This window comes from Eptatretus burgeri, chromosome 11 (genome assembly GCF_056783735.1).
Source record: "Eptatretus burgeri isolate ZD-2024b chromosome 11, Ebu_testis_v1, whole genome shotgun sequence".
NCBI lineage: Eukaryota > Metazoa > Chordata > Myxini > Myxiniformes > Myxinidae > Eptatretus > Eptatretus burgeri.
The window spans coordinates 3365826-3393647 of record NC_140971.1 but is presented as its reverse complement, the minus strand read 5'-3'; the positions used below and the strand labels follow the sequence as shown (position 1 = coordinate 3393647).

General features: G+C 45.1%; 1 protein-coding gene and 1 pseudogene across 5 annotated transcripts in view; both read left to right on the top strand.

The window, feature by feature from the left end:
* Positions 1–236: 236 nt before the first annotated feature.
* Positions 237–27822, top strand: part of ATP13A2 (ATPase cation transporting 13A2) — a 92850-nt gene continuing 65264 nt past the window's right edge. Inside the window, exons 1-5 of one of the 5 annotated variants that reach the window (XM_085847746.1) lie at positions 237–373; positions 1286–1324; positions 12925–13092; positions 13232–13290; positions 13994–14099. In XM_085847746.1, the coding sequence (XP_085703872.1) occupies positions 1313–1324; positions 12925–13092; positions 13232–13290; positions 13994–14099 (345 nt within the window). In that variant the 5' untranslated portion in view covers positions 237–373; positions 1286–1312. Of the gene's footprint in view, positions 386–1285; positions 1325–5778; positions 5798–10926; positions 10972–12924; positions 13093–13231; positions 13291–13993; positions 14100–27822 lie in introns of those variants that run through there. The other 4 variants (XM_085847747.1, XM_085847748.1, XM_085847745.1 and 1 more) reach the window with 4 other exon arrangements.
* LOC147016315 (uncharacterized) lies at positions 377–1279 on the top strand (annotated as a pseudogene).

Genomic DNA, 27822 nt, shown 5'->3' with positions numbered 1-27822 from the left:
ACACACTGTGGAACCACACCACATACATACTGTGTAACTGCACCATGTACACACCATGGATCCACCACACCACGTACACATTATAGAATAACAAGAGTAATTGTTTAATAGAACAAACAGTTATTTTTGATTGAGAATATTAACCTAGCTTTAAACCAGGAACAGGTAAGTACAGTGGTGTCATTACCTGTACATAAATACCTTGAGGAGTTTAAACCGGTTGAACACGTCCTCCCACTCAACGCCATTTAATGTCGTTTCTTTAACTTTCCTTTCAAGATCCTTTGTCTCTCCAATCTCTGAACCGGCGATCCCTTTCCTCTCTACCTGAGATCAACGGTTCAACCTTCAACGTCCCGTTTCACCTTCACCTGTAATGGACTATGTATGCTTTCTTTGGAATGTGTGGAGTGTCACTGTCTATCTGCGTGCGTGTCACTGTCTATGTGCGTGCTTGTCACTGTCTATCTGTTTACGTGTCTTTGTCTACCTGTGTGCGTGTGTTTATCTATGTGCGTGCGTCACTGTCTATCTGTGTGCATGTCAGTGTCTATCTGTGTGCGTGTGTTTGTCTATGTGCGTGCGTCACTGTCTATCTCTTTATGTGTCTTTGTCTATCTGTGTGCATGTCTTTGTCTATGTGCGTGCGTGTCACTGTCTACCTGTATACGTGTCATTGTCTATGTGCGTGCGTGTCACTGTCTACCTGTATACGTGTCATTGTCTATGTGCCTACGTGTCTTTGTCTATCTGTTTACGTGTCACTGTCTGTGCGTGCGTGTCACTGTCTAGCTGTGTGCGTGTCTTTGTTTATCTGCATGCGTGTCACTGTCTACCTGTATACGTGTCATTGTCTATATGCCTACGTGTCTTTGTCTATCTGTTTACGTGTCACTGTCTGTGCGTGCGTGTCACTGTTTTTGTGCGTGTGTGTCACTGTCTATCTGTGTGCATGTCTTTGTCTATGTGCGTGCGTGTCATGTCGATCTGCCTGTGTGTCACACTCATTTTGCGAGACGAGCGAGCTGGATGTATCAAACTGTATATTTGGGCCAGGATGGAGGGGGAAGACCAAGAAAGGAGGGGAACGGTGGTGGGGAGGAGGTGGAAGGGGTTCAGGGTGGTTTGCTGTACACACATTCGGATAATAATTGCAGGTGTGTGTGTGTGTGTGTGTGTGTGTGTGTGTGTGTGTGTGTGTGTGTGTGTGTGTGTGTGTGTGTGTGTGTGTGTGTGTGTGTGTGTGTGTGTGTGTGTGTATATGTGTGTGTGTCTTTTTTTCCAGGGAATGGGGTCATGAGGTGATAAGAATATGGTGAGACCGGTAGGTACCCCATCCCCCTATTCCCCCATCACGGTGTTTCCATGACGATCACTGGCGTTTGTTAATCAGTTAATGAAGAACTTTGAAACTCATTAATTTATTATAACCCTCGCCTGAGGACAGAGTATTACATTTTGTTCCGTTGTTGCTTGTGACTTGGCGAAAAAAATTTTTGACAAGTATATTGGTCTGTAGCATTTGTCTGTCTGTTTGTCTTTTTTGTCTGTCTGTCTGTTTGTCACCAGATTTTTGGCCACAGTTCTCAAACAATCGTTCTGAAATTTTTTGTGTATTTAGTTGACCGGCCAAGGACGGTAATGCTAAATTTTGGTGAAGATCTGAATCCAGATGCTGATTCGAGAATTTTTAAAGCAATTCTTCACCATTGAGAGATCGGGCCAAAAACGACATCGAGCACAATATCTCAAAAGGTTACGGATGGATTTACACGAAACTTGGTGGACAGGTTGGGTGTGTGAAAAGGAATAATTGATTCAATTTTGGTGAAGATCCGAATCTTGATCGAGATACGAGCATTATTTAATTTTTCAGTTGATTCTTCACCATTGAGAGATGGGGCTAAAAACTATGTACAGCATGCTATCTCTAAAAGTTGTGGATGACTTGTGACAAAACGAGGTGGATGAGTTGGTTAAGGTGACAAGAACAAGCCGATTCAATATTGGTTAAGGTCCGAATTCAGATCCGATCTATCAGTGGCATACACAATGTAAACTATTCAGCCTGGCGGAGGTATGTTCTCCACCGAGTGCCGTTCCGTTTCGCCAAGTGTCACTCTACGAGTGATTTTTCACGTGTCTGTCTGTTTGTTTGTTTGGCCACACAGAACTTTTGTGTTTTTCTCTGCAACCGCTTGTCGGATTGACACGAAATTTTCACCATGGAAGTGACAACTCAGGTAGAATGTTTGAATGATAGTTATGACGTCATAGGTGAGGTTGTGTGGCAGCCGTGTTGGAAAAACGGAAAAAAAACTTTGGACCTCTATATATCTGAAACTGCACCAAGGAAATAATTGAAACTTAATAAATAGAAAGTACTCCCCATGGGGAACAAGTGTGATGTTTTTATGACATCATAGGTGCCTTCATTATGACATCATATTTCATATGTGGAATGCTACATCCGATCAGTATGAAAAATTTTGAGGGTCATCCTGGGATAAATTGGTCGACAAAAAAAATTGATGACCTCATTGGTCATTTGGTTCACCAGCCATTTTTTCTTTTTTTTTTTTTAAAAAGAAAACCTTCTTCTCTAAAACAACTAAACACATTGAGGTATAAGATTGAGGTCTACATCTGATTAGTATGAAAATTTTTGAGGGCCATTTAGGGATAAATTGGTACACAAAAAAAATATGACGTCATCGGTCACGTGATTTTGCAGCCATGTTGTTGTTGTTGTTGTTTTTTAAACACCTTCAAAAATCTTCTCTGAAATGGCTGAACAGATCGAGGCAAAACTTTACACGTATGACCGCCTATCCATGCGGAACAAAACGTGCATGCATATAATGTCAGAGGTCACATGGTTTGGCAGCTATATTGGATTTACCCAAAAACCTATACAAATCTTCTCCAGAACGGATGGACGGATTGAGGCAAAACTTCACACAAATGTTCCCCAAGCCTTGGGGATACCCGGGTAGTCACAAATAATTGATGTCACACGATCTGGCAGCCATATTGTATTGAGCGAAAATCTTAAAAATATATATTTTCTCTTGAACCCCTTAATCAAGCGACATGAAACTTCACAATTACGATATAGGAGTGATGGGGAATACGCGTTTTAAATTTCAACTTGATCGCACACATGGTGTGGCAGCCAGAATTATTTATTTTTTTATCTGGGTTCTTTTGTTTTATTTATTTATTGAATAAGGCTCACTTGGCTGTGCCTGCATGTGTTTGAGAGTAGAGGAGTAGCAGCTGAAATGTGAATCCTATCCAGGTTCCTCCTGATGATTTCATCTTTGGTTTTCACTTGTTTGGGTTCCTTCTGATTACTCCAATGCAGGACTGTACCTATTTGGTCTTCCCTTTGATTTTAATTGAATCTATTTTAATCCCATTCTCAATTCAACTGAATAATAATAAATGTCACGGGTCAGGGTCGGGTGTCCGTTGAAAGTGGGGTTTGTTTCAAGGTGAGACGTCTTGGGACCCAGTCATCACTGCCAGCAGTTATAAAGTGGTAGTTCTAATTATGTTTATTATTAATTATGGAACACACCAGCACACAAACACCACACAAAACACACCACACACCAGTACACAAACACTACACAAAACAAGTCCTGGTGAGGGTCTGCAATATCTGATTGCTATTTTTCTTGTTTTTTTTGTACACATCGTCGAGGCTCATGTAATAGCTAGCACACTGAATGGATCAGGATGGAACAGACAAAAACAGGACCCAAAACACATGCATGGAGAAGGAAACTCCAAGGAAGATAGAATTTAAAATTTGAAGAGATTTGGGTGGGGGTAACGTGGGTAGAAAAGATCATGGTTTAGGATGGGGGACAGTCTGAGATGGTGGTGAGGCCTAAGTCACATTTGCTCTACGGCGAGGATGTGGTGGCAGTACGCCCTCTGAATTGACAGAAACGTGCGGCGGCCGCAGAGTTTCTGCAGTGGCCTCAGGGTGGCCCTACGCCGTTTGGCTATATTTTACAGGCTGTAAGGTCGCCGGGGAATTATAACGCGGAGTTATAACTTTTTTCATTTCTACGTTCGCCGTAGCAATTCGACAAGCCGAAACAAAAGAAATGATAAAAAATTTTAAAAAAATTAACCCATTCATTACCGTCCGTCTGGCCGCACGTTCGCCTTAGGGCCCCCTGCGGTCACCGTGCGACATCAAATCAAAGACAGTACAGCAACCCCACGTTTTCGGTTTCCACAATTTCTAAGACCCAAGGCCTAAGTCACATTTGCTCTACGGCGAGGATACGGCGGCCGTACGTCCTCTGAATTGACAGAAACATGCGGCGGCCGCAGAGTTTCTGAGGTGGCCTCAGGGTGGCCCTATGCCGTATGGTTATATTTTACATGCTGTAAGGTCGCTGTGGAATTATAATGCGGAGTTATAAGTTTTTTCATTTCTACGTTCGCCGTAGCAATTCGACAAGCCGAAACAAAAGAAATGGTAAAAAAAAAAAATTAAAAAAATTAACCCATTCATTACCGTCCGTCTGGCCGCACGTTCGCCTTAGGGTCCCCCTGTGGTCCCCCTGTGGTCCCCCTGCGGTCGCCTTGCGGGCACCTTGCGTCTTCCTTGAAAATTCTATGGCCGCCGCAGGAACGCCCTAAGGTCACCGTGCGACATCAAATTAAAGACCGTAAATTAAAGGCAACCCCACGTTTTCGGTCTCCACAATTTATAAATACGCCGTGCGGCTCCCCGAAAAATAAAAACATATGTGACTGCTACATTGTGTGACCGTGGAAATACTGCGGCCGCTGTATAATTGCTAATGGCCGTAGATTTTGGAGACCCCACGGCCGCCGTGGCAAATGTGACTTGGGCCTAAATACGCCGTGCGGCTCCCCGAAAAATAAAAACATATGTGACTGCTACATTGCGTGATCGTGGAAATACTGCGGCCGCCGTATAATTGCTCGTGGCCGTAGATTTTGGACACCCCACGGCCGCCGTGGCAAATGTGACCTAGGCCTTAACAGCTGTCTTGAAGACCTGGAGGGAAGAATGAGATTGAAGAAGATGTGGAAGTTGGTTCTACAGGTGGGAAAATGGAGGAAGAAATGAGTAGAGGTGAGCAGTGATCCTGGATTTAGGTAGTTTTATCAGAAGAGGGATGGCGGTGAACCATGTGAGCCCTGCAGATACCTGGGTGGTGTGCGTATATGGCAGGGGTGGGGGGGATATCTACTCAGCTTCATTACAGAAAATGCCAATGATCTTGAAGGCCTTTTTTGCCATGGCGTCAAGCTGAGCAAGGTGTCAGGCAGGGGCACTAGCTCAGAGGGGAGAACAGCATTCCATCAAACTGCAGATGAAAGCCTTTTAGGTGGAAAGGAGTTCAGGTGTACCAAGGAAGGACTTTGTATGACGGAGGATGCCCAGTTGGCGGCTGGCTTTGAAGGCCACCTTTGAAATATGGTTTTCCCAAGATGGATCATGGCTGATAGTGAGACGCAGGAGTTTGAATGAATGAAATTCTTCAAGAGGATTGTTGTGATAATAATCCATAGGAGGGTTTGTCAGATCACTCTTTCGGTGAGAGATAGTGAGAGTGTGAGATTTGTCAGGATTGAAAAACATATTCCAAGTGTTTGACCAGCTTGTGATTTTTTTGTTTCAAGATCTGAGGAGAGGGAAGAGGCTGCAGCTTGCCTGTCTGAAGGATGAGGGATGTGACGGCACAAGGTGGAGTCATCAGGAAATCGATAAATAGGATTTTTCAGAGATTTCCCACTGTATGTAAGCCGTCCCGCTCCCCAGAAGCCATCCCAGGTCAGAGGGTCTCTGGTTTTTACCACCTCTCCTCCATTGTTGCTCCCTAAGCTCTCTCAGCCCCCCATCCCTCCCCAGCTCCTCCAGGATGGACATGTTCTTTCAGTAACCCCAAGATCCACATTCACTGCACAACTCCACTCTTCATTTCCACTTTTGTCCCATTTGTGAAGCTGCCTTCATGGCACTCTTCCCTACTTGGTTTCAATAGTTGGCTGAACACCACCATCTTGAACCATCACTACCAAAAATAATTTGTATACCTATTTACATCCTTTCCCCCCCCAACCTATTAACTGGCTTTCAGGTTTCTGTATTTTTCCCCTCCACTTTTCAAGTTCATTCATTACTTTCCTTGTGGAATAAAGCTATACCCCAATGTCAGAACATTGCCATTTTACCCTCTGTTTTCTTGCTCTTCCATGAGCCTCTATCTTTTATGCAAAAAACTGCTTCGTTACAGCGATACCACCTTTTATTAACACCTTTTGATTGGAGACTTTCATATTCACAGATTTCGTTATACAGGGTGTTCCAGAAAGACCTGGACAACTTTGGTTGTTAATATATTTCGTGCCACAAATGATACAACAATACCCTTTGTTTTACATGATGGAAAAACTCATAAGAAAATATTTTCACGTCTGGTGGCTTGATATAAAAGGAACTTGGCGACTCCACAGGAGAAAGTGCAGTGCATCAAATGGTTCATTGAGACGAGATCCGACACGCAAGTTCAGCGTAATTTTGGTACAAGGTATGGAAGGAATTCGCCATCGCAGACTAGTATCAGAGAGTGGTACAGGAGGTTTAAGGAGACTGGAAGTTGTCAGAAACAGAAAAGTACTGGTCTACCAAGCACAAGTGCAGAGGATTGTTTGAACGAGTGCGTGAATCATTTCAACAAAGTCCCAGCAAATAAATTTCACGTGTATCCAGAGAACTGGGACCCACCACCACTGCACACATGATTTTTAAATTAAAGACTGGTGTTTTCTGTCAACAAAGTGCAGATTCTGAAGGAACTAAAACCAAAAGATGGACCCAAATGCAAGGGATTTGCCTTGGAAATGCTCAGTTACATAGATGATGACAAAGATTACCTGAAAAAGGTCAAGTTCACAGACAAAGCTTGCTTTCATGTATTGGGGGAAGGTCAACCGGTACAATGTGAGGACCCGGAGCTCTGAAAACCCCTACACGGTCATTGAACACACGCGACAGTCCAAAGGTCAATGTGTGGTGTGGCCTTCTCCAAGACCGCTTGGTGGGTCTGTTTTTCTTTGTGGAAGATACAGTGACCTCAACAATTTACTTGAACATGTTGGAAGGATTCGCCTTCTCACAGATTGAAGACCTACAACCCGATATTATTTTTCAACAGGATCGTGCTCTCCACTATTGGGCCTTAGTCGTTTGAGCCATTCTGAAATAAAAATTTCCAGGTTGCTGGATTGGCCGAGATGGACCAACCGCCTGGCCCCCATGATCACCAGACATTACCCCCCTTGAATTTTTTTGTGGGGGTTTGTCAAAGTTGTTATCTACAACACCAAGGTAGCAAACCTGCAAGATCTTCATTCTCGGACCACAGCTGCATGCGCACTGGTGGACGCAAACATGCTGAGCCGAACATGTCAAGAACTCGTGTACCACCTTGATGTCCTGCGCATGACAAACGGAGCTCATATTGAAGTGGATCCAAACTTTATGAGTTTCTGTAACATATACACCAAAGGGTATCGTTGTATCATTTGTGGTTCTAAATATATTAACAACCAAATTTTTCCAGATCTTTTTGGAACACCCTGTATATATGGACCATATCTAGACAGGTGGTAGCCTATGCCTGCAGAAGTTTTATATTTTATTCTGACAAAGGGTTAACGCCTAAAATGTCACCTTCTCCTCACTTCCACAGTGGTGAGCATTCCTTGAAAAACGTGTTCTTGATTTAGTCCATTCTTATACGTGTCTGCCGACACAGAGCGACACTTGCTTTCACCAGCAAGACAAGTTCTTCATTGTATTCGTTCAAACACCATCCATTAGTCCAGATGCCGTCCCTTGATCCGGAAGCCGTCCCGCACTCGGGCGCAGCCCGGGAGCCATCCCGCTGTCTTGAGCCGTCCCACTGCCGGGAAACTTTCCCACATTCTGGAAACCATCCAGTTCACCCTGCACAAGGGCAGAGTTCCACTGCAGACCAATTAGCTTACTTCCAATCCTCAGCAAGGTCATGGAATTCATCATTGTAGTTGATATGAAATAATTCCATTTCTCTTCCTCCAATCTTTTCGCCAACATAGGGCTCTCAGCAGTCACGTCTGGTACGGAAACATGCGCTGGAGCAGCGCGTCGCTGCGTCCACTTTCCACCGGTACTCCACGGCCTCCATCTGGCCATCTCCCAGGCAGATGCCTAGCCCATCCCCATCTCCTTGAGATACTGATCAACCTGCAACCATGAGGAATGTGGTCAGCCCATTGGCCTCCTCCAATGACGAGGTTCCCTCATTGAGAAAATCTGGTGAGCAGGATCAGCATCAGGAAAACGAGCCACATGTCCATACAGCCACAGTTGACACTCATGCACGATGCAGGTAATAAATCTCATTTGAGTTTCTCTCAGCAACCACTCGTTGGACACAAAGTCTGACCAGCGATAGCCAACAATTCTCCAAAGAGACCTGGTACCAAAGGTATTAAGTCTCTGTCTCAGATCCCTGGTCAGAGTCCAAGTCTCACATCCATAGAGCAAGACTGGAAGCACCAATAATGTGAAGACTCGGATGTTTGTTCTCCTGCACAGTTACCGACAGTGCCACACCCAATGATCCAGTGAATCCATGACTCCGCAGGCCCGACCCAGACGTCTATTGACCTCTGGCTGACAGCCAGCAGTGACACTAATATCACTGTTAAGGCAAGTGAATCTCTCCACGACCTCAACATCCTCACCACAAACAGGTACAGACAAGATAGCAACATCCAATATGTCATTGAAAGCCTTGGTTTTAGTTTTGACCCAGGAAACCCATAACCCCAGTGGCTATGACTCCTCATTCAGCACTTTGAGGGCCTCCAAAAGGATATCCAGAATCTCTGCAAAGATGACTGCATCATCTGCAAAATCAAGGTCAGAGATCTTGACATTCCCAAACGATGCACCGCAGCTTGATCTCTCCTACATCCTCCCCAGAATCCAGTCCATACAAGCGCTGAAAAGTGTGTGGGCCAGCACACACCCCTGAAGAACTACAGCAACAACTGGAAATAAGTCAGAGATGGTACCACCACATCTCACAACACTCTCAGTACCAGAGTAGAGTTCAGACGTCAGAACGATCAGTTTTTGTGGCACCCCATGAAGATCAAGAATCCTCCAGAGGACATCCTGATTCACTGAACCAAATGCTTTGCAGAGATCAACATAGGCTGCAAGCAGCCCATGCCAAAACTCTCATCTGCATTTGGTGAGGACCTGAAGAGTAAGGATACGGTCAATCATTGACCTCTTTGGTGTAAAGTCTGACTGCTCTGGGCACTGGTGCTCAAGAACATGGTGGTGAACCCTGTCAAGAATTATTCGAGCAAAGACCTTGCCAGGCACTGAGAGCAGCGTCACCCCTGGGTAGTTGTTGCAGTCCTGGCGATCACCCTTCCCTTTCAAGAGAGGGACAACAAGGCCCCTTTTGCAGTCAGTTGGGATGATGTGTGTTACAAACAGAGCACAGAACTGCATGCAACAACACAAGTGCAGCATTTCCACCAGCCTTGAGAAGTTCAGCATGGATGCCACATATCCCAGGAGCTTTACCCCATTTTAATCAGTTCACCGCAGCCTGTGTTTCCACAAAAGATGGTGCATCACAGTTGATTGGAGGGTCAGCAATAGGGACAGTAACACCCCTGACATCCAACTCATCAGCTGGTGGATCAGTCTGGTACAGCTGCTCAAAGTATCCGGCCCAGCGAGCCTATACTTCGGACTCCTCTGTCAAGAGCCTACCACCCTCTGCTCTAACTGCAGTACACCGAGGGACGGGCTTAGATGAACGCAATGCACAAATTCCCCAGTAAACAGGACGAGAATCACTTGACCACAGGTGATGCTCTTCCCCCTCACAGATTCCTCATACATAGGCCCCCTTGTCCACCCTCAGCGCACGTACAGTTTTATGTCTCAACTTCCCAAACAGCTCAGCTCTTTCATTAAGCCTGGCCCTACGACTCTGGTCAATGGTATCCAGTGTCTTGTGAGAGCCAAAATTCTTCTCCGCCCTACAGTGAGTTCCATGACGTCCACCAGCGACATCAAGGACGGTGGTCTTGAAGGCACTCCACAACTCTTCAGGATGCCACAAAGCACCCAGACCCCCCAAATCTCCACTCAGCTTGTTCGCAAGCTCCTCAGCTACCCTCTCATCCTTGAGCTTACCAACATCCAGCCAAGGCAAGGATGGTATCAATCTCCTGGATTTAAACTGCAGTTTAGAGTTAAGTTTCCGGTCATTATTTGTCATGTTTTATCTTTTTATTTTCTCACCTACATGTTTACTGTGTGTTCCTAATTCAGTTCTGTTTCAAAAATCGTGCTATTTTGTGAGTTTTTGTGGATCTTGTCTTATCGGACAACTTGAGGCCTACCCGTCCTTCCCATCTAGGTGTACGAAGTCCCTGTAATGTCCATCTTGTATACCCCATGTTCCCCACCCTATCCCTCTCCCTTCCACAGATGTCCTAATGTTACTGTTCCCCACAGTTTTGTCCTCCTCTCTCCTGCCCCTCTTGTCTCGTGCCCCCCCCCCTTGCTGTGCATTGTGTGTTAGCTCTCATCCGAGCCTCGACACTATATTCAAAAATAGAAATAAAAAAGCCCTGCACCAAGCACCGACTGAGCATCATCCATCATGCAAGGTCCTTCTTTGGCACACCTGCACTCTCATCCACCTGCAAGGCTTTCATCTGCAGCTTGATAGAGTACTGCTCTCCCCTCTGTGCTGACTTCCCTGTCTCACATCTTGCTCAGCTTGACGCCATGGAAACCAAGGCCTTCAAAATCATTGGAATCTTCCGAGTGGAAGATTGGAATCATTGGAATCCGAGTCTATGGGCCTATCACTTCATCATTACCGACAGGTCGGTGGTCTCTCTGCCCTCTACTGCCTCCTTTCTGGTCTTGCACACTCTGCTCTTCTGTGATTTATACCCCCCAAGTTTCTGTCGGGCACACATGGTCCACCATCAACCTCTTTATGGTTAAACTACCTCAATCCAGGATCACTACTCACCTCCTCTCATTTGTTCCTCTTTGTTCCCACCTGTGGAATCAGCTTCCACATCCTCTTCAATCTCATTCTTCCCTCCAGGTTTTCAGCACAGCTGTTCACCACCATGTCAGATTGTCCCCCATCCTAAACCATGATCTTTTCTACCCTCGCTAGTTCCCACCCCAATGCCCCCTCCTTCTAAATATCCAGTTTTTTCCTCCTGAGAGTTTTCTTCTGTATCCATCTTGTCCACCCCATGCATCGTCTCCTGCCCCCATTCCTCCCGACACACATTGTTTGTCCAAGTCTCCCTCTGTCTTGACCCTCGACTCTGCTGGTGGTGTTTTCCCTTTCTCTATGCTGTTCCTTTTGCATCCTGTTTTTGTGTGTTACGTCATGATCTGTTCAGTGTACTAGCTTTATAATGAGCCTGGACTATGTACACAGGAAACAATAAAACATAACATCCGGAAGTTTAGCGCTCCGAAGCAGTCTTCGATATCACCCTTATACATTGTGATACGATGACGTTGAGTCACAGTTTTAAGAGATGAAGGCTTTATTGATCATCATAGAAAGCATCATCAATTTGCATCATACATCGCCATATAGGCGGACATGATATGTCTTCCACTTTTAATGATCGATTTGACCGTACTCAAAGGGTTAATGAGTGATTTTGAAATCATCCTCTCACCCTCTCCTCAATGGTGCTTCTCCACCACCTTATGTCTGACTTCTTTGGAAAGTTCGTTGGTATTTCATGTTTACCTTGTTGTTTGACCAAGTGAGTTACACCTTGAAACGCCTTAGATAAGTGCAGAAGCTTAATTATTCCGTTAAACCACTGATTACAGACAGGAGAAGCTTATTACACTTATTTTGTAACCTTTCAAACAAATAAGTTTCTCCTGAAGTGATTTAGGGTTAATTTGGCAAAGGGTTTGAATATTTATACAACTGAGAATAATCTGATTTCTCTCTGTTAATCAAACCGATTCACATTTTATCTGCATTTTAAAAATCTTTATCACTTTGGAGTAGTTTGTGAAGACTCCATATATAGAGTTGGATTTGAAAGCATCATGAAATGAGCTCAGGTGGCATCAAAATGTGAAAACTTTGGAGGGGGTGAATAGTTATGCAGGCCAACTGCAGCAAGGTTCTTGGAAGTACAGAATTATTATGAAAAGGCGATTTTCTTTCTTTCTTCTCCAGTGTTCAATTTTAAAAAAATGTGGTTTAAATAAAGGTTGTAAAAGCGTATAAATTGATTAATTCCGCGGAGTCTATTACATCACCCTCTCGAACACATTACATTAGTTATTCTTGCCTGTTGTTTGTGTCCTTTATAACATCCTTAAAAACGGTAAGTTTCCTGTTTGAAATTATTTTAAATTTTGTTTCACTGCCAGACAGGGTGACAGAGTAAAAACACGATCTCATCTGTCTGTGCATGTGTGATCGGGACAAATTCAGAGCCAACGCACGGTAAAACAGGAAACTTGTCTTTCTATTCACATTCTGTTCAGTGTTCAAAATATACCTTTCAATTTAAATCAGTTGTTCCTCAATCATAAACTGACGATAATAAACTGATAAGATGGACGGATGGACATGAACCCGTTGCTTAACCCTGCTTTTCACTTCATGTGCGTGGGGTAACAAATTTGCACGAGCACTGACGGCCATGCTTGCGAGGAGAAATGCGGAGTTTGAGCTCTTACTGGGAACAGAAGGTGTGATTCTGACATTGTACATGTGGTAAGAACTATTCATTATGCCACCAATTGTTTTACAATCACATGTTGTCCCTGTGCAGGTGATTGAGGGTTATCGCAGGGTGCGATGGCGCAGATGGTTGCACTTTGTCCTGATGGTGCTGACGTTGGGCTTGTGGTGGTTCATGGTGCGATGGTGGCCGACGGTTGGCCTACGCCTGCACAGCAAGCATTGCGGATTGCACAAAGCGGACACCGTCCTCGTGCAGGTGACGTTCCCCAGTGATCGCGCGGCTCACCGGTTGTTTGACTTTGCCTTTGTAATGTTCCTTTAAATGTTGAGGATAAGAGGGGTGGGCAGTAGCCTTGTGGACAGCTCTCAGGGTTCATCTCTCATTCCGTTGTCAGGATGAGGATGGACACACGTACATCGCTCCAGTGCAGACAAAGGATGTGGATGTGGAAACGTGAGTCACAAGCTGTTTGTTCTAAGGATTAACTTTACGATAAAATTGGACGGGTATCATTTTATCTTTCACCTGCTCATCTTCTCACCCACTCAACATTCTACACCTGAATATGGTGTCATCGTTCCACCTTTTCTCTCTCACTATTGCATCTCCTCACTCCATCATTCCATCCCCTCATAAGTCAGTGTAGTCTCTAATAGTACAGGCTAATTTGGAGCCTGTTCAGTTCATGCAGTTGGACCATTGGGCTCCATTTGAATGATGTCAGTTACCTTGGATAGAGGTTACGTTTTCATTCCTATCTGTCTGTCTGTCTGTCTGTGTCAGTGAGCAAGATATCTCAAAATGTGGTTGGTGAATTCAGATGAAACTTGGTGGATGAGTTGGTTAGGTGATAAGAACAAGCCGAGTCGATATTGGTGTGTGACAACGACGAATGGTCCAGATTCAGATCAGACCTATCAGTGGATATAAAACGTAAACTGTTCACCTGGCGGAGGTGTGCGCTCTACCAAGCATTGTTATAGTTCTTCCTCTTTTTCTGGTGAAAATTCCACATTTTCATTTTGAATCAAACAGTTTGATGTGGTGAACACCAGAATGATTTATATCAACAGGAAGGTATATACAGGATATGTAGGATGCTTTGGTTTCCTTATCCAGACACAGTGGGACATTGTGTGGTTTTGTGGTTTCTCAGCCTTCGACAGGTGTTTGGAGATCATGAGGTGGACAACCTCGCTCTCGAGGAGGGAGAAGAAGTGGAGCATTCTGAATGGACAAAGCTTTCTTCGAATGATGAATCGGTAATTGGCAATTTGAGGCTGTTTGGTAATTGTCTACTCTCTTTGTATTAAGATACCAACTGCAGAAACATAAACATCCAAAGCCTACATGCACACAGGACAGCCAGCTTCATACCTCCGTCTGAAGGATCTGGCATTGCACCAAAACAGCGGTTTAGGGTTTAGTTCTGTTTGGGGTTCTTCTCTCAACCCACAGCTCATGATGATGAGATCCCTCCCTCCCTCCCATGCTGATTTGTCCATTCTCTTCCAATGTCCTTGTAATTCATGTAAAAATACACCAATGGCCAATGTTCTTGTCCGACATGTGAATCCAGTGTAAGCACCTCCATGAGCCTCATGTCACTGGGGGGGAAAAATATTCTCACATCACTGCCACAAACCCCCCTCTCTCCCCTAGCATCCCTCCCATTCTTCCCCCCCCCCCACCTCCAGAATGCACTCCCACACCCCGCATGCTGGAGTCCCTGGACATCTAGAGTAGGGACAACTTGCAATTAGAAACCATTTTGTTTCCATTTTTTTATTTTTGTTCTTCCATCATGTCAAAACAAGTTTACAATTAGACAGGATTGATTTAACCTTCAAACATATCACATGAACCACAACAAGATTAAGTGTAATGAGCAGGTAAAGGTTCACACTGATGAGTGTCTGATTCAAGGTGGACAGAGTGAGTGAGTGAGTGAGTGAGTGAGTGGAAGACAGACACACACATTGTGAATTCCGATCCATTGGGACCATACTCTGTGCAGAGCGTTGGTGCTGCCTGAGTAGTCTCCTTGGCGATTTTTTTTTCTTTGTATACCTTGTCGAGGCTCGTATGAGAGCTAACACACAACTCACAGCAAGGGGGCATGAGACAAGAGGGGCGGGAGAGGAAGGGACAAAACGGTGGGGAACAGACACATTAGGTGAACTGTTGAAGGGAGAGGGATGGGGATGGGACGGGGAACATGGCGAAGAGAAGATGGACATTACAGGGACTTTCAGGAAGGAAAGCAGGGGAGTTGAAGGAAGTGGGCTTGGGTGGATTATCGGGGGTAGAAAAGATCGAGGATTTGGATGGGGGAAGATAAGAGGTGGTGGTGAACAGCTGTTTTGAAAGCCTGGAGGGAAGAATGGGAAAGAATAGAGTGAGGGAGTTTATTCCATAGGCGGGAAAAAAGAGGAATGAAAGAGTGAAGATGAGCAGTGATTCGTGATTTTAGTAGTTTTACGAGAAGGGGGTTGTTGGCGGATCTTGAGCGCCCTGTGGAAATGTGGTGGGGACAAATCGCAGAGAGAGCAGGGGGGGCAAGGCTGGAGAGGAGACGGTAGAAGACAGAAAGACCACCAACCAACCTGCGGTGATTGAGTGAGAGGCCCAAAGACTCAGCTTCATTGCGGGAGATGCCGATGATCTTAAATGCCCTGGTTTCGACAGCGTGAAGCCGAGAAAGGTGGGAGGCAAGAGCACCAGCCCAGAGGGGAGAGCAGTACTCCATCAGGCTACGGACAAAAGCTTTGTAAGTGGTCAGGAGCTCAAGAGGGCCGAGGAAGGACTTTGCACGATGGAGAATTCCCAGTCGGCGACTGGCTTTTGAGGCGAGGTTGGAAATGTGACTTTCCCAGGAAAGGTCATGGCAGATAGTGAGACCCAGAAGCTTGAAAGAAAAGACTTTTTCCAGAGGATTGTTGAGAAAGTGGATGGGGGGGGTTTTCGAAACGGTCCTTTTGAAGAGACATAGTGAGATTGTGAGATTTCTCTGGATTGAAAGACATGTTCCACGTGTTGGACCAGTTTGTGATTTTATCCAGATCTGCAGTGAGTGAAGAAGCTGCTGCTTGCCGGTCTGAGGGATGACAGATGGTACGGCAGAGGGTGGAGTCGTCGGCAAAGAGAAATAGAGGATTTTCCAGAGAGTCGGAGAGATCATTGATGAAAACCAGAAAATGAACAGGGCCCAGAACGCTACCTTGAGGAACTCCAGCCTGCACAGGAAGAGGGGATGAAAGAACTCCATTTAGGGCCACACGTTGACTGCGACAGGAGAGGAAGTCTGCGAGCCATGAGTGGAGATGGCCTTGAATACCATGGGAAGAGAGTTTGGTGAGCAGGGCAGGGTGCCAGACTGTGTCAAAAGCACGTGATATGTCCAGGGATACGGCTCGGATTTCCTGTCTGGCATTGAGGACCTCCATCCATTGATGGGAGAGCAGAAGCAGCATATCCAGGGTAGAGTGACCTGGTCTGAAACCAAATTGATGATCGGAAATCAAGCCATTGGAGAAGAGGAAGGATTTCATGTCTGAAGCGATGATGGATTCCATAACCTTGCTGATGATTGGGAGAAGGCTAATTGGTCTGTAGTTATAGGGATCTGTTTTTGCACCTTTTTTATGCAGGGCAGTGATGTTAGCAGATTTCCAAGCAGATGGCAGATGACCTTGAGCAAATGAGAGGGTGAATAGAACAGAGAGAGGGTGAGCAAGAGCAGAAGAGCAGGCTTTGAGGACACGTGGGCTGATGCCGTCTGGACCGGTTGCAGAATCTGAGTCGAGGTTTGAAAGCAAGCTCTCCACCTTGTCAGGAGAAAAGGATACAGAGTCCAGGGACAGTTGGGTGCGACTGGGTAAAGTGGGTAGAGATAGTGATGGGTTGAGGACACAAGATTTAGCTGCAAACACCGAGTTTAGACATTCAGCTTTATCACGTGCGGTGTCAGCAGTGCGGCCATTTGAGGTAAGGGAGGGGATGGAGGGGGAACATACACCAGAAACAGATTTGATTAGATGCCACCAGGATTTGGAGGCGGGAGAGAGGTTTGAGAGTTCAGACTTGAGATGAGAAAGATGTTGTTTTCTGGCTCTCCTGAGGGTAGATACACACTTGTTCCGAGCTTTGTGGAAGGAACTGAGATTGCCCTCAGTTGGGTTTGCTTTCCATGAGGCAAAGGCAAGTTGTTTCAGGACAACTGCCTCGCCACACGCTTCAGTAAACCAAGGGCGGGAGGAAGGGTAAGACAACTGAACACGAGAGGGGATAAATCTGTGCATGAGGGAGAGCAAGTTTCTTTGAAAGAATTCCCAGGATGAGTTGATGTTTGAGAAAGTAGTGATAGGAGACCAGTCTGTAAGTTTGATGGCTGCTCGGAGACCCTGCCAGTCGGCTTGAGTGAAATGCCAGACTCGACGACGGTGAGGTGGTTCTCTGATAACAGCCAGAGAGATGTCCACTTTGACAAGGACGTGGTCAGAAGAACCAATTGGAGCGAAGGAAGAGCAGCAAATATTGTCAGGGAAATTTGTCAAAATCAGATCCAGAAGAGATGGAGTACCATTGGTTGAGATCCGGGTCGGGAATTTGACCGATTGAGTCAGTCCTAAAGAGTCACAGAAAGCTTTTGCTGAGGTGCTATGACAGGTGAGAGAGGTACCCACACCGAGCCAACTGGCGTGATGACAATTGAAGTTGCCACATAAGAGGAAGAGAGAGAGTTTGGATGAGAAGATAGAAGATGGTCCATGTTTTCGGATAGTGAGGTGTAGATGGAGTCATCACTGTTCGGTGGACGGTACAATACACATATAAACATGAGGTGGGAGTGGAGGGGAAGCCGAAGCCAGAGGTATTCCTGGGGGTGTGGGGGAGTGAGAGCAGTGCATGGAGAGTGAGGAATTGAGTCTTTGATGAAGAGAGCAACACCTCCACCAGGACGAGGCTCAGGTCTGTCATACCGGAGGAGGGAGTAACCGGGGAGAGATACTTGCGAGTCAGACACGTCTTGGGAGAGGAAAGTTTCTGTTCGGCAGATTATGTCTGGTTTGTCAGTGGCAACCTGTATTGAAAGATCTGAAAGGTTTGAGCGAAGGCCCTGGATATATGAGGTCCACACTTTTAATGAAGAGGTAGGGGAGGAGGCTTTGGGTGCAGGGGGTGGAGGGGGAGGGGGAGGGTAGGACAAGGGATGAGGGGGGGAGGTAAGGAGGGTTGTTGAAAGAGTGTGGGGTATTGCAGAATAGCGAGGGGAGGAGGCCGAATGAGGAGGAGAAAAGGCTCTGTGGTGCTGGGGGAGACGAGGGACAAGAGACAAGGCAGAAGGCAGATGAGGATTTGAAGAGGAGCACTGTAGAGATGCAGGAGAGAGGGCAGTGGACGGAGGCAGGTTGGTGGATGAGAGGGGGGGCAACTTTGAGAAGGATGAGTGAGGGGATGAAAGGTGGGAGAAAGGTGAGGGGGGAATTTTTGAGAGAGGTGAGAGGGAGGCTTGGAGGGAGAAGAGTGGGATGGTTGCTTTGAGAGTGAGAGTGAGGGGTGAGGGGTGAGGGGGGTGAGTTGGCACTGAAGTTGGAAAAAAAGAATGGTTGATGGAAAGCGAACATTCATAGCAAACTGGGGTTTTTAAAAGTTTGAGGTCATTGATGCCAACATTTATATAGATTGGACACAATCCTGGACGGGTCGCCACTCCGACACAGTACACCAGCAAGCTGGCACTCATTTTGCCGACCTCGGAAGGATGACAGGCAGAGTCAACCCCACGTTGTATTAATTCAACAGCCAAGCGGGATTTGAACTCAGAATCCTCGGAACCCAAGTCCACCACCCTAACCATTAAGCCAACACCAGGCATACACACGTAGTGAAGGAATGCAGAAATGTGAAAGAATGCGAAGATGGAAAATGAAAAATAGAAATGGAGGCACACCATCCACACGAGATGGGCACACTATCTGCAAGAGATGAGCCCACCATCCACACGAGATGAGCACACCATCAAGAGAGTACAGAATTCGAAAAGACAACAAATGCGTCCAGAGACGAACACCGCCCGGACGTGTCCAGAAACGAACACCACCTGGACGCGTCCAGAGATGAACACCGCCTGGATGCATCCAGAGCCAAGCTGGCCAGAGACAAACACTGCTTAGACACGCCCAGAGACAAACTCCCATCCAGACATAAACACCACCCGGACACATCTGGAGACAAACCCTGCCCCGGAGACAAACTCCGTCTAGGCATAACCACCGTCTGGATATGTTGAGAGACAGAGACAGACACAGACACATGTTTTATGAACAATGCATGCACACATGCACACACGGCTCATATCAGCAACAACCCAAAAACCATGAGTAGCTTTCCTTGAAAAATAATGTTACATTTATATAGACGTTTCAGGGATATGTTCACAAACATTAATCTTTATAAACAGCTGCATGTGACTGGTGGCAAAAAAAATTTGGCTCGGTAATTTAGAAAACGCGGTGTTATGGTAAACAGCTCCGAAATCGGGTGTTATTCACAACTCGCTCAGGACGATGGAGCACTCACAACTCGCTCAGGACGATGGAGCACAAACCACTCACTCAGGACGATGGAAAAACAAACTACTCGCTCAGGGTGATGGAGCATGAACCACTCACTCAGGGTGATGGAGCATGCGCCACTCATTCAGGACGATGGAGCACAAACCACTCGCTCAGGGTAACGGAGCATGAACCACTCACTCAGGGTGACGGAGCATGAACCACTCACTCAGGACGATGGAGCACAAACTACTCGCTCAGGGTGATGGAGCATGAACCACTCACTCAGGGTGACGGAGCATGAATCACTCACTCGGGGTGATGGAGCATGAACCACTCACTCAGGGTGACGGAGCATGAGCCACTCACTCAGGGTGACGGAGCATGAACCACTCACTCAGGGTGACGGAGCATGAGCCACTCACTCAGGATGATGGCGCACAAACCACTCACTCAGGGTGACGGAGCATGAACCACTCACTCGGGGTGATGGAGCATGAACCACTCACTCAGGGTGACAGAGCATGAGCCACTCGCTCAGGTAATGGAGCATGAACCACTCACTCAGGGTGACGGAGCATGAGCCACTCACTCAGGGTGACGGAGCATGAACCACTCACTCAGGGTGACGGAGCATGAACCACTCACTCAGGACGATGGAGCACAAACTACTCGCTCAGGGTGATGGAGCATGAACCACTCACTCAGGGTGACGGAGCATGAATCACTCACTCGGGGTGATGGAGCATGAACCACTCACTCAGGGTGACGGAGCATGAGCCACTCACTCAGGGTGACGGAGCATGAACCACTCACTCAGGGTGACGGAGCATGAGCCACTCACTCAGGATGATGGCGCACAAACCACTCACTCAGGGTGACGGAGCATGAACCACTCACTCGGGGTGATGGAGCATGAACCACTCACTCAGGGTGACGGAGCATGAGCCACTCACTCAGGGTGACGGAGCATGAACCACTCGCCCAGGACGATGTGGCGGTCAAAAGTGTCCCCAGTGAGTGACCGATTCGCTCAGAAGGACATAGCGCGGTGCCGCTATTGACGACAAGGCGTTCGATAAGTGGCTTAAGCATTCCAATTAAATGGTTGCAAAGAAACTGTTGGGAAGGCTGTCGCTGCATATCATATAGGATCCCTTTAAAGCCGGTCTCACCGCCACACAGCAATTGGGGAAATAAAATGAATTTGTTCAAATTATGACTTCATCCACAAATGAGTTTCAGCTTAATGCAGAACAACCCTGGAGACATCGCAAAGGTCAATCTCCTGTTAAATAAACATCACAGATAATCCACCATCTTGCCTGTTCGTCGGTGCACGCGTCACGTGGCACATCGGTTCGGGATCTGCTCAAACGTTATAGTTTTTTTTATGTCCGTTTTTTTAACCAGATTTACTTTGATTCCCTGTCGAGCACCTCACGAAACCTCCGAAAATATCGACACAGATCTGGCAGTTGTTATGGATCTGGGGGTCCCTCTGGGGGACAGGTCGCGAGGTCTATCAGTGAATACATTAAATAATTTCGCTCAATGAAGCTAATTAATTTTTGTTACATTCTTAAATTTTTTGTTCATTTCATATAATTCTCCAAACAGAAGAAAAACATAAGTTTAATGCTTTGGAAATTTCACATATTTTTGTGTATGTATGGAGGAGGGAACGTAGCCTCGCTTGCTTAAAGTAAATAGGTATATCGGCTTAGTTATAAGACTCGTTATCGATCTATAATTCCAGCTGCGTGTGCGTGTGTGTGTGCGCGTGTGTGTGTGTGTGACCGCTGTTTCTCGACAACCACTGGTCTGATCTAATTGAAACTTGCCAGGTATATTGCTGGGGGCCTGAGGATGTGCCTTTTCAAGGTTTGATATTAATCGGACAAGTGCTTCCCAAGTTATGGCCATTTATTTACCAACCAATGACATGACACGTTGCTGCGGCCATTTATTTACCAACCAATGACAAGATACATTGCGGATGAGGTGGTGATCGGTTGAGGAGAAGGCTCCCCCCCTTTCTCTCGATGATGCCCCCTCTCTCGACGATGCTCCTCTCTCGACGATGCTCCTCTCTCGATGATGCCCCTCTCTGGACGATGCCCCTCTCTGGACGATGCCCCTCTCTGGACGATGCCCCTCTCTGGACGATGCCCCTCTCTGGACGATGCCCCTCTCTGGACGATGCCCCTCTCTCGACGGTGCCCCTCTTTCAATCTCCCGATGATGCCCTTCTCAAACTCTCGATGATGTTCCTCTCAATCTCTCGATGATGCCCCTCTAAAAACTCCTCCCTCTCTCTCCCTCGGCCTCATCATGTATCCTGGATGTCCGTGTGGTCAGGGCTTTTCGGTTATCCGACCATCTTCTAGTTTTTTCGATGGAACTATTTGCAATCGTCCAAGCTATGGAATGGATAATTGAGTTCAATCCTCTTGGTGCAGTTATCCTCTCGGACTCTTTTTCGGCATTTAGGGTGCTGGAATCCTTACAGGGTGGCTGTAGGGCTATGGCTGTAGGCGAGTTTGATCAGATTCTGGTGTGTGGTGTGGATAGAGCCTCCTTGGCTCTGACAACGCCATTAAACCCTCAACAACAACAACAACAAAAAAAGACGTTGCTGCGTAGGCGTGGCCAATGGGGAAGAGAACCTCAGCCTCAGTCCCCATTACGGGTTACAACGTACGGACTTCCGGATAATGATGACTTAGTGAATTCTAATAATTTCTCGATTTCTTCTGCGCATTTATAGATAAACACAATGCCCCAATCCAGTCGTCGTTTACGAGAGCGAAGGAACGGCCTGTGTGGTTGTTTCTGGCTCGTGGTTTGAATTTTTTTTTGTTTTTCCTCACGTACTGCTATGCACGTACGGGCACGTACTAGTTTCTTTAAATTATCAGATTTCACAACAAATTTCGACGTTTATTTAATCCGGACGATATCCGATCCTCAAAACCGAAATAATATTTCGATGAGATACTTTAATTAGTCCGTTAGAATAGATCGTGGAAAATCGTTTCATATAATTCATGAAATCACTCCAAACTCTGAATTTGAAAACTACAATATTTACAAAAGTGATGATGTCATGTTCTGTGAAGCTTCCGCCACACGCATGCTCAGTACGCACCTCCCTGGTAATAAAACGTGGACCTTCGATTTATGTGGTGTCTGGCCTTTCACCCCACAATCCTTTGGAGACACCACAATTGGTGACGAGTTTCGTGCTTTGCCAAGTTAGCATTGCTCACTATGGCGTCCGTGAGGATTCTGGTGGAGTACCAGCCGGATGAGGACTGGGAAGACTTTGTTGATCGATTGGGACAACACAACAAGATGGCGGCGGCACAAGATGCTGATCGTCCCCCCGCCGTTCTGCTCCTCGTGTGTGGACAAACAACATGTGTCCTGATGAATGATCTGTTTACTCCCGATAAACCGAAGAATGAAACGTTCGATGAACCGATCGACATTGTGGACAGACACCACAAGCCGAAACCCGGGAAAATCGTGTCCCAGTACAAGTTGTCCACTCATGGGACGAAGGAAGGTCAGTCGGTGTCCGAGTTTGTTGCTGACCGTCGCAGATTGGCTGAACATTGTGAATTTGGTGCCATGTTGGATGAGATGTTGAAATTGTTGGTTGTTCCCGATATCTCGATCTGACTGAAGCTGTGTCAATCACAACAACCTGCACGACTATGGATGAGGGGCTGAGTGTTATCAGCGGCAGAGAGTGACGCTCCCATCCGAGTTCATGCTCGACACGTCACCTCGTTTCATCATGAGAGCTCGTCTGTGCCAAAGCAGAGCGGTGGATCGTCGTATTGGCGTTGTGGGGGCAGGCACTTACCGCACCTGTGTGGTTTCAAACACCGCACCTGTCATAACTGCGGGAAACTTGGCCATCCGTGCAAGATGTGTCCCGAAAACTCAACTTGTGGATCATTCAGGGAAATGGGCCGACATTGTTTGGGCGTAATTGGCTTGAATTCATCAAACTTGATTGGCCTGTGATCAAGTTGATGACTCGTGACATTAATCACAATGCCGTTCTTCACAAACACCCCTCATTATTTGGAGTTGAGTCGGTCCGGGCTCAATAAGGTTGAGTAGGTCAAAAAACATGGCGGATTCAGACCCCAACGAAGTTCCTAAGGAAACGCCTCAAGACCCCAGAGAGCGAGGTGGCCGAGGATTGCCTGATACAGGATATAATTAAATAAGGCCATTAATTATCTTCAAAAGAGGTGTTTTAATTAACCCAAAAACCCAATTTTCACTCTTGCACTTCTTTGGAGTTTTCTTAGTACGAGAAGCACCCGCTCCCGATGAGAACCGTCAAGGGGGTCATGTTATATTTATGCCTATTTTACTCCAAGGGGTCCCAGGATATGCCCTGGTGTTGGCTTAATGGTTCGGGTGGCAAGCTTGGGATCTGAGGGTCCTGAGTTCAAACCCCACTCCGCTGTTGAGTTAATACCAGTTGAATAACTGTTGAATAACTCGACTCGAATAATAACTCGAATAATAATAATTAATACCTGTTGAATAACTCGACCTGTCATCCTTCCGAGGTCGGCAAAATGAGTGCCAGCATGCTGGTATACTGTGTCGGAGTGGCGACCCGTCTAGTCCAGGATTGTACCCAATAGCCAAGGAGACTGCTATTTAAAGCAGCACCAACGTTCTGCACAAAGTATGGTCCCAATGGATGCATGGATAGTCCCAGGAATACACACCCAAAAAATGGTTGCAATTGGTTGAGCCGTTTTTGCGGTACCTGGGAACAGACGTCTCAGACAGACAGATGGACGGACGATGAATTATAGGAAGATGCATGCAAAGTTTCAGGCTGATAGGTTTCATGGTTTTGGAGTAATGGAGGGGACACTGACTGACTAACACACACACACACACACACACACACACACACACACACACACACACACACACACACACACACACACACACACACACACACACACACAGACGTACACGCACACACACACGTACACACACACACACACACACACGTACACACACACACACACACACACACACACACACACACACACACACACACACACACACACACACATACTAGTTGAGATTCATTTGTGATTGTGTTGTCTGCTTGAAGTCAGATCAATGGCTGCTTGGTAAAGGTGATGAGAGATTGTGCTGTGTGTTTGTGGTGAAGGTGATGATTGATGGTTCTGTGGATTTATAATGAAAGTGGTGATGGATGGTGCTGTGTATTTATAATGAAGGTGATGGATGGTGCTGTGTATTTATAATGAAAGTGGTGATGGATGGTGCTATGTATTAATAAAATAGGTGATTATGTATCGTGCTGTGTGTTTATAATGAAAGTGGTGATGGATGGTGCTGTGTATTAATAAAATAGGTGATTATGTATCGTGCTGTGTGTTTATAATGAAGGTGATGATGGATGGTGCTATGTATTTATAATGAAGGTGATGATGGATGGTGCTATGTATTTATAATGAAGGTGATGATGGATGGTGCTATGTATTTATAATGAAAGTGGTGATGGATGGTGCTATGTATTAATAAAATAGGTGATTATGTATCGTGCTGTGTGTTTATAATGAAGGTGATGATGGATGGTGCTATGTATTTATAATGAAGGTGATGATGGATGGTGCTATGTATTTATAATGAAGGTGATGATGGATGGTGCTATGTATTTATAATGAAAGTGGTGATGGATGGTGCTATGTATTTATAATGAAGGTGATGATGGATGGTGCTATGTATTTATAATGAAGGTGATGATGGATGGTGCTATGTATAAATAAAATAGGTGATTATGTATCGTGCTGTGTATTTATAATGAAGGTGATGATAGATGGTGCTGTGTATTTATAATGAAGTTGATTATGGATGGTGCTGTGTATTTATAATGAAGGTGATGCATAGTGCTTTGTATTTATAATTAATGTGATGATGAATAGTGCTGTGTATTTATAATCAAGGTGATGATTGATGGTTCTGTGTATTTATAATGAAGGTGATGATAGATGGTGCTGTGTATTTATAATGAAGGTGATGGATAGTGCTTTGTATTTATAATTAAGGTGATGATGAATAGTGCTGTGTCTTAATAATGAAAGTGATGATGGATGGTGCTGTGTATTTATAATGAAGGTGATGATAGATGGTGCTGTGTATTTATAATGAAGTTGATTATGGATGGTGCTGTGTATTTATCATGAAGGTGATGATGGATAGTGCTGTGTATTTATCATGAAGGTGATGATGGATAGTGCTGTGTATTTATAATTAAGGTGATGATGGATAGTGCTCTGTATTTATAATTAAGGTGATGATGGATGGTGCTGTGTATTTATAATGAAGGTGATGATAGATGGTGCTGTGTATTTATAATGAAGGTGATGATAGATGGTGCTGTGTATTTATAATGAAGTTGATTATGGATGGTGCTGTGTATTTATAATGAAGGTGATGCATAGTGCTTTGTATTTATAATTAATGTGATGATGAATAGTGCTGTGTATTTATAATCAAGGTGATGATTGATGGTTCTGTGTATTTATAATGAAGGTGATGATAGATGGTGCTGTGTATTTATAATGAAGGTGATGGATAGTGCTTTGTATTTATAATTAAGGTGATGATGAATAGTGCTGTGTCTTAATAATGAAAGTGATGATGGATGGTGCTGTGTATTTATAATGAAGGTGATGATAGATGGTGCTGTGTATTTATAATGAAGTTGATTATGGATGGTGCTGTGTATTTATCATGAAGGTGATGATGGATAGTGCTGTGTATTTATCATGAAGGTGATGATGGATAGTGCTGTGTATTTATAATTAAGGTGATGATGGATAGTGCTCTGTATTTATAATTAAGGTGATGATGGATGGTGCTGTGTATTTATAATGAAGGTGATGATAGATGGTGCTGTGTATTTATAATGAAGGTGATGATAGATGGTGCTGTGTATTTATAATGAAGGTGATGACAGATTGTGCTGTGTATTTATAATGAAGGTGATGATAGATGGTGCTTTGTATTTATAATGAAGGTGATAATGTATGGTGCTGTGTATTTATAATGACTGTGATGATTGATGGTTCTGTGTATTTATGATGCATGGTGCTGTGTATTTATAATGAAGTTGATTATGGATGGTGCTGTGTATTTATCATGAAGGTGATCATATCATGAAGATAGTGCTGTGTATGTATAATTAAGGTGATGATGGATAGTGCTGTGTATTTATAATTAAGGTGATGGATGGTGCTGTGTATTTATAATGAAGGTGATGATGGATGGTGCTGTGTATTTATAAAGAAGGTGATGACAGATGGTGCTGTGTATTTATAATGAAGGTGATGATGTATGGTGCTGTGTATTTATAATGAAGGTGATGATGGATGGTGCTGTGTATTTATAATGAAGGTGATTATGGATGGTGCTGTGTATTTATAATGAAGGTGATGATGGATGGTGCTGTGTATATATAATGATGATGGATGGATGGTGCTGTGTATTTATAATGAAGGTGATGATGGATGGTGCTGTGTATATATAATGATGATGGTTGGATGGTGCTGTGTATTTATAATGAAGGTGATGATGGATGGTGCTGTGTATATATAATGAAGGTGATGGATGGATGGATGGTGCTGTGTATTCATCGTGAAGGGGATGATGGATGGATGGTGCTGTGTTTTTATCATGAAGGTGATGGATGGTGCTGTGTATTTATAATGAAGGTGATGATGGATGGTGCTGTGTATTTATAATGAAGGTGATGATGGATGGATGGTGCTGTGTATATATAATGAAGGTGATGATGGATGGATGGTGCTGTGTATTTATAATGAAGGTGATTATGGATGGTGCTGTGTATATATATAATGAAGGTGATGGATGGTGCTGTGTATTCATCGTGAAGGGGATGATGGATGGATGGTGCTGTGTTTTTATCATGAAGGGGATGATGGATGGATGGTGCTGTGTATATATAATGATGATGGATGGATGGTGCTGTGTATTTATAATGAAGGTGATGATGGATGGATGGTGCTGTGTATATATAATGAAGGTGATGATGGATGGATGGTGCTGTGTATTTATAATGAAGGTGATGATGTATGGTGCTGTGTATTTATAATGAAGGTGATGATGTATGGTGCTGTGTATTTATAATGAAGGTGATGATGGATGGATGGTGCTGTGTATTTATAATGAAGGTGATTATGGATGGATGGTGCTGTGTATTTATAATGAAGGTGATGATGGATGGTGCTGTGTATATATAATGATGATGGATGGATGGTGCTGTGTATATATAATGAAGGTGATGATGGATGGATGGTGCTGTGTATATATAATGAAGGTGATGATG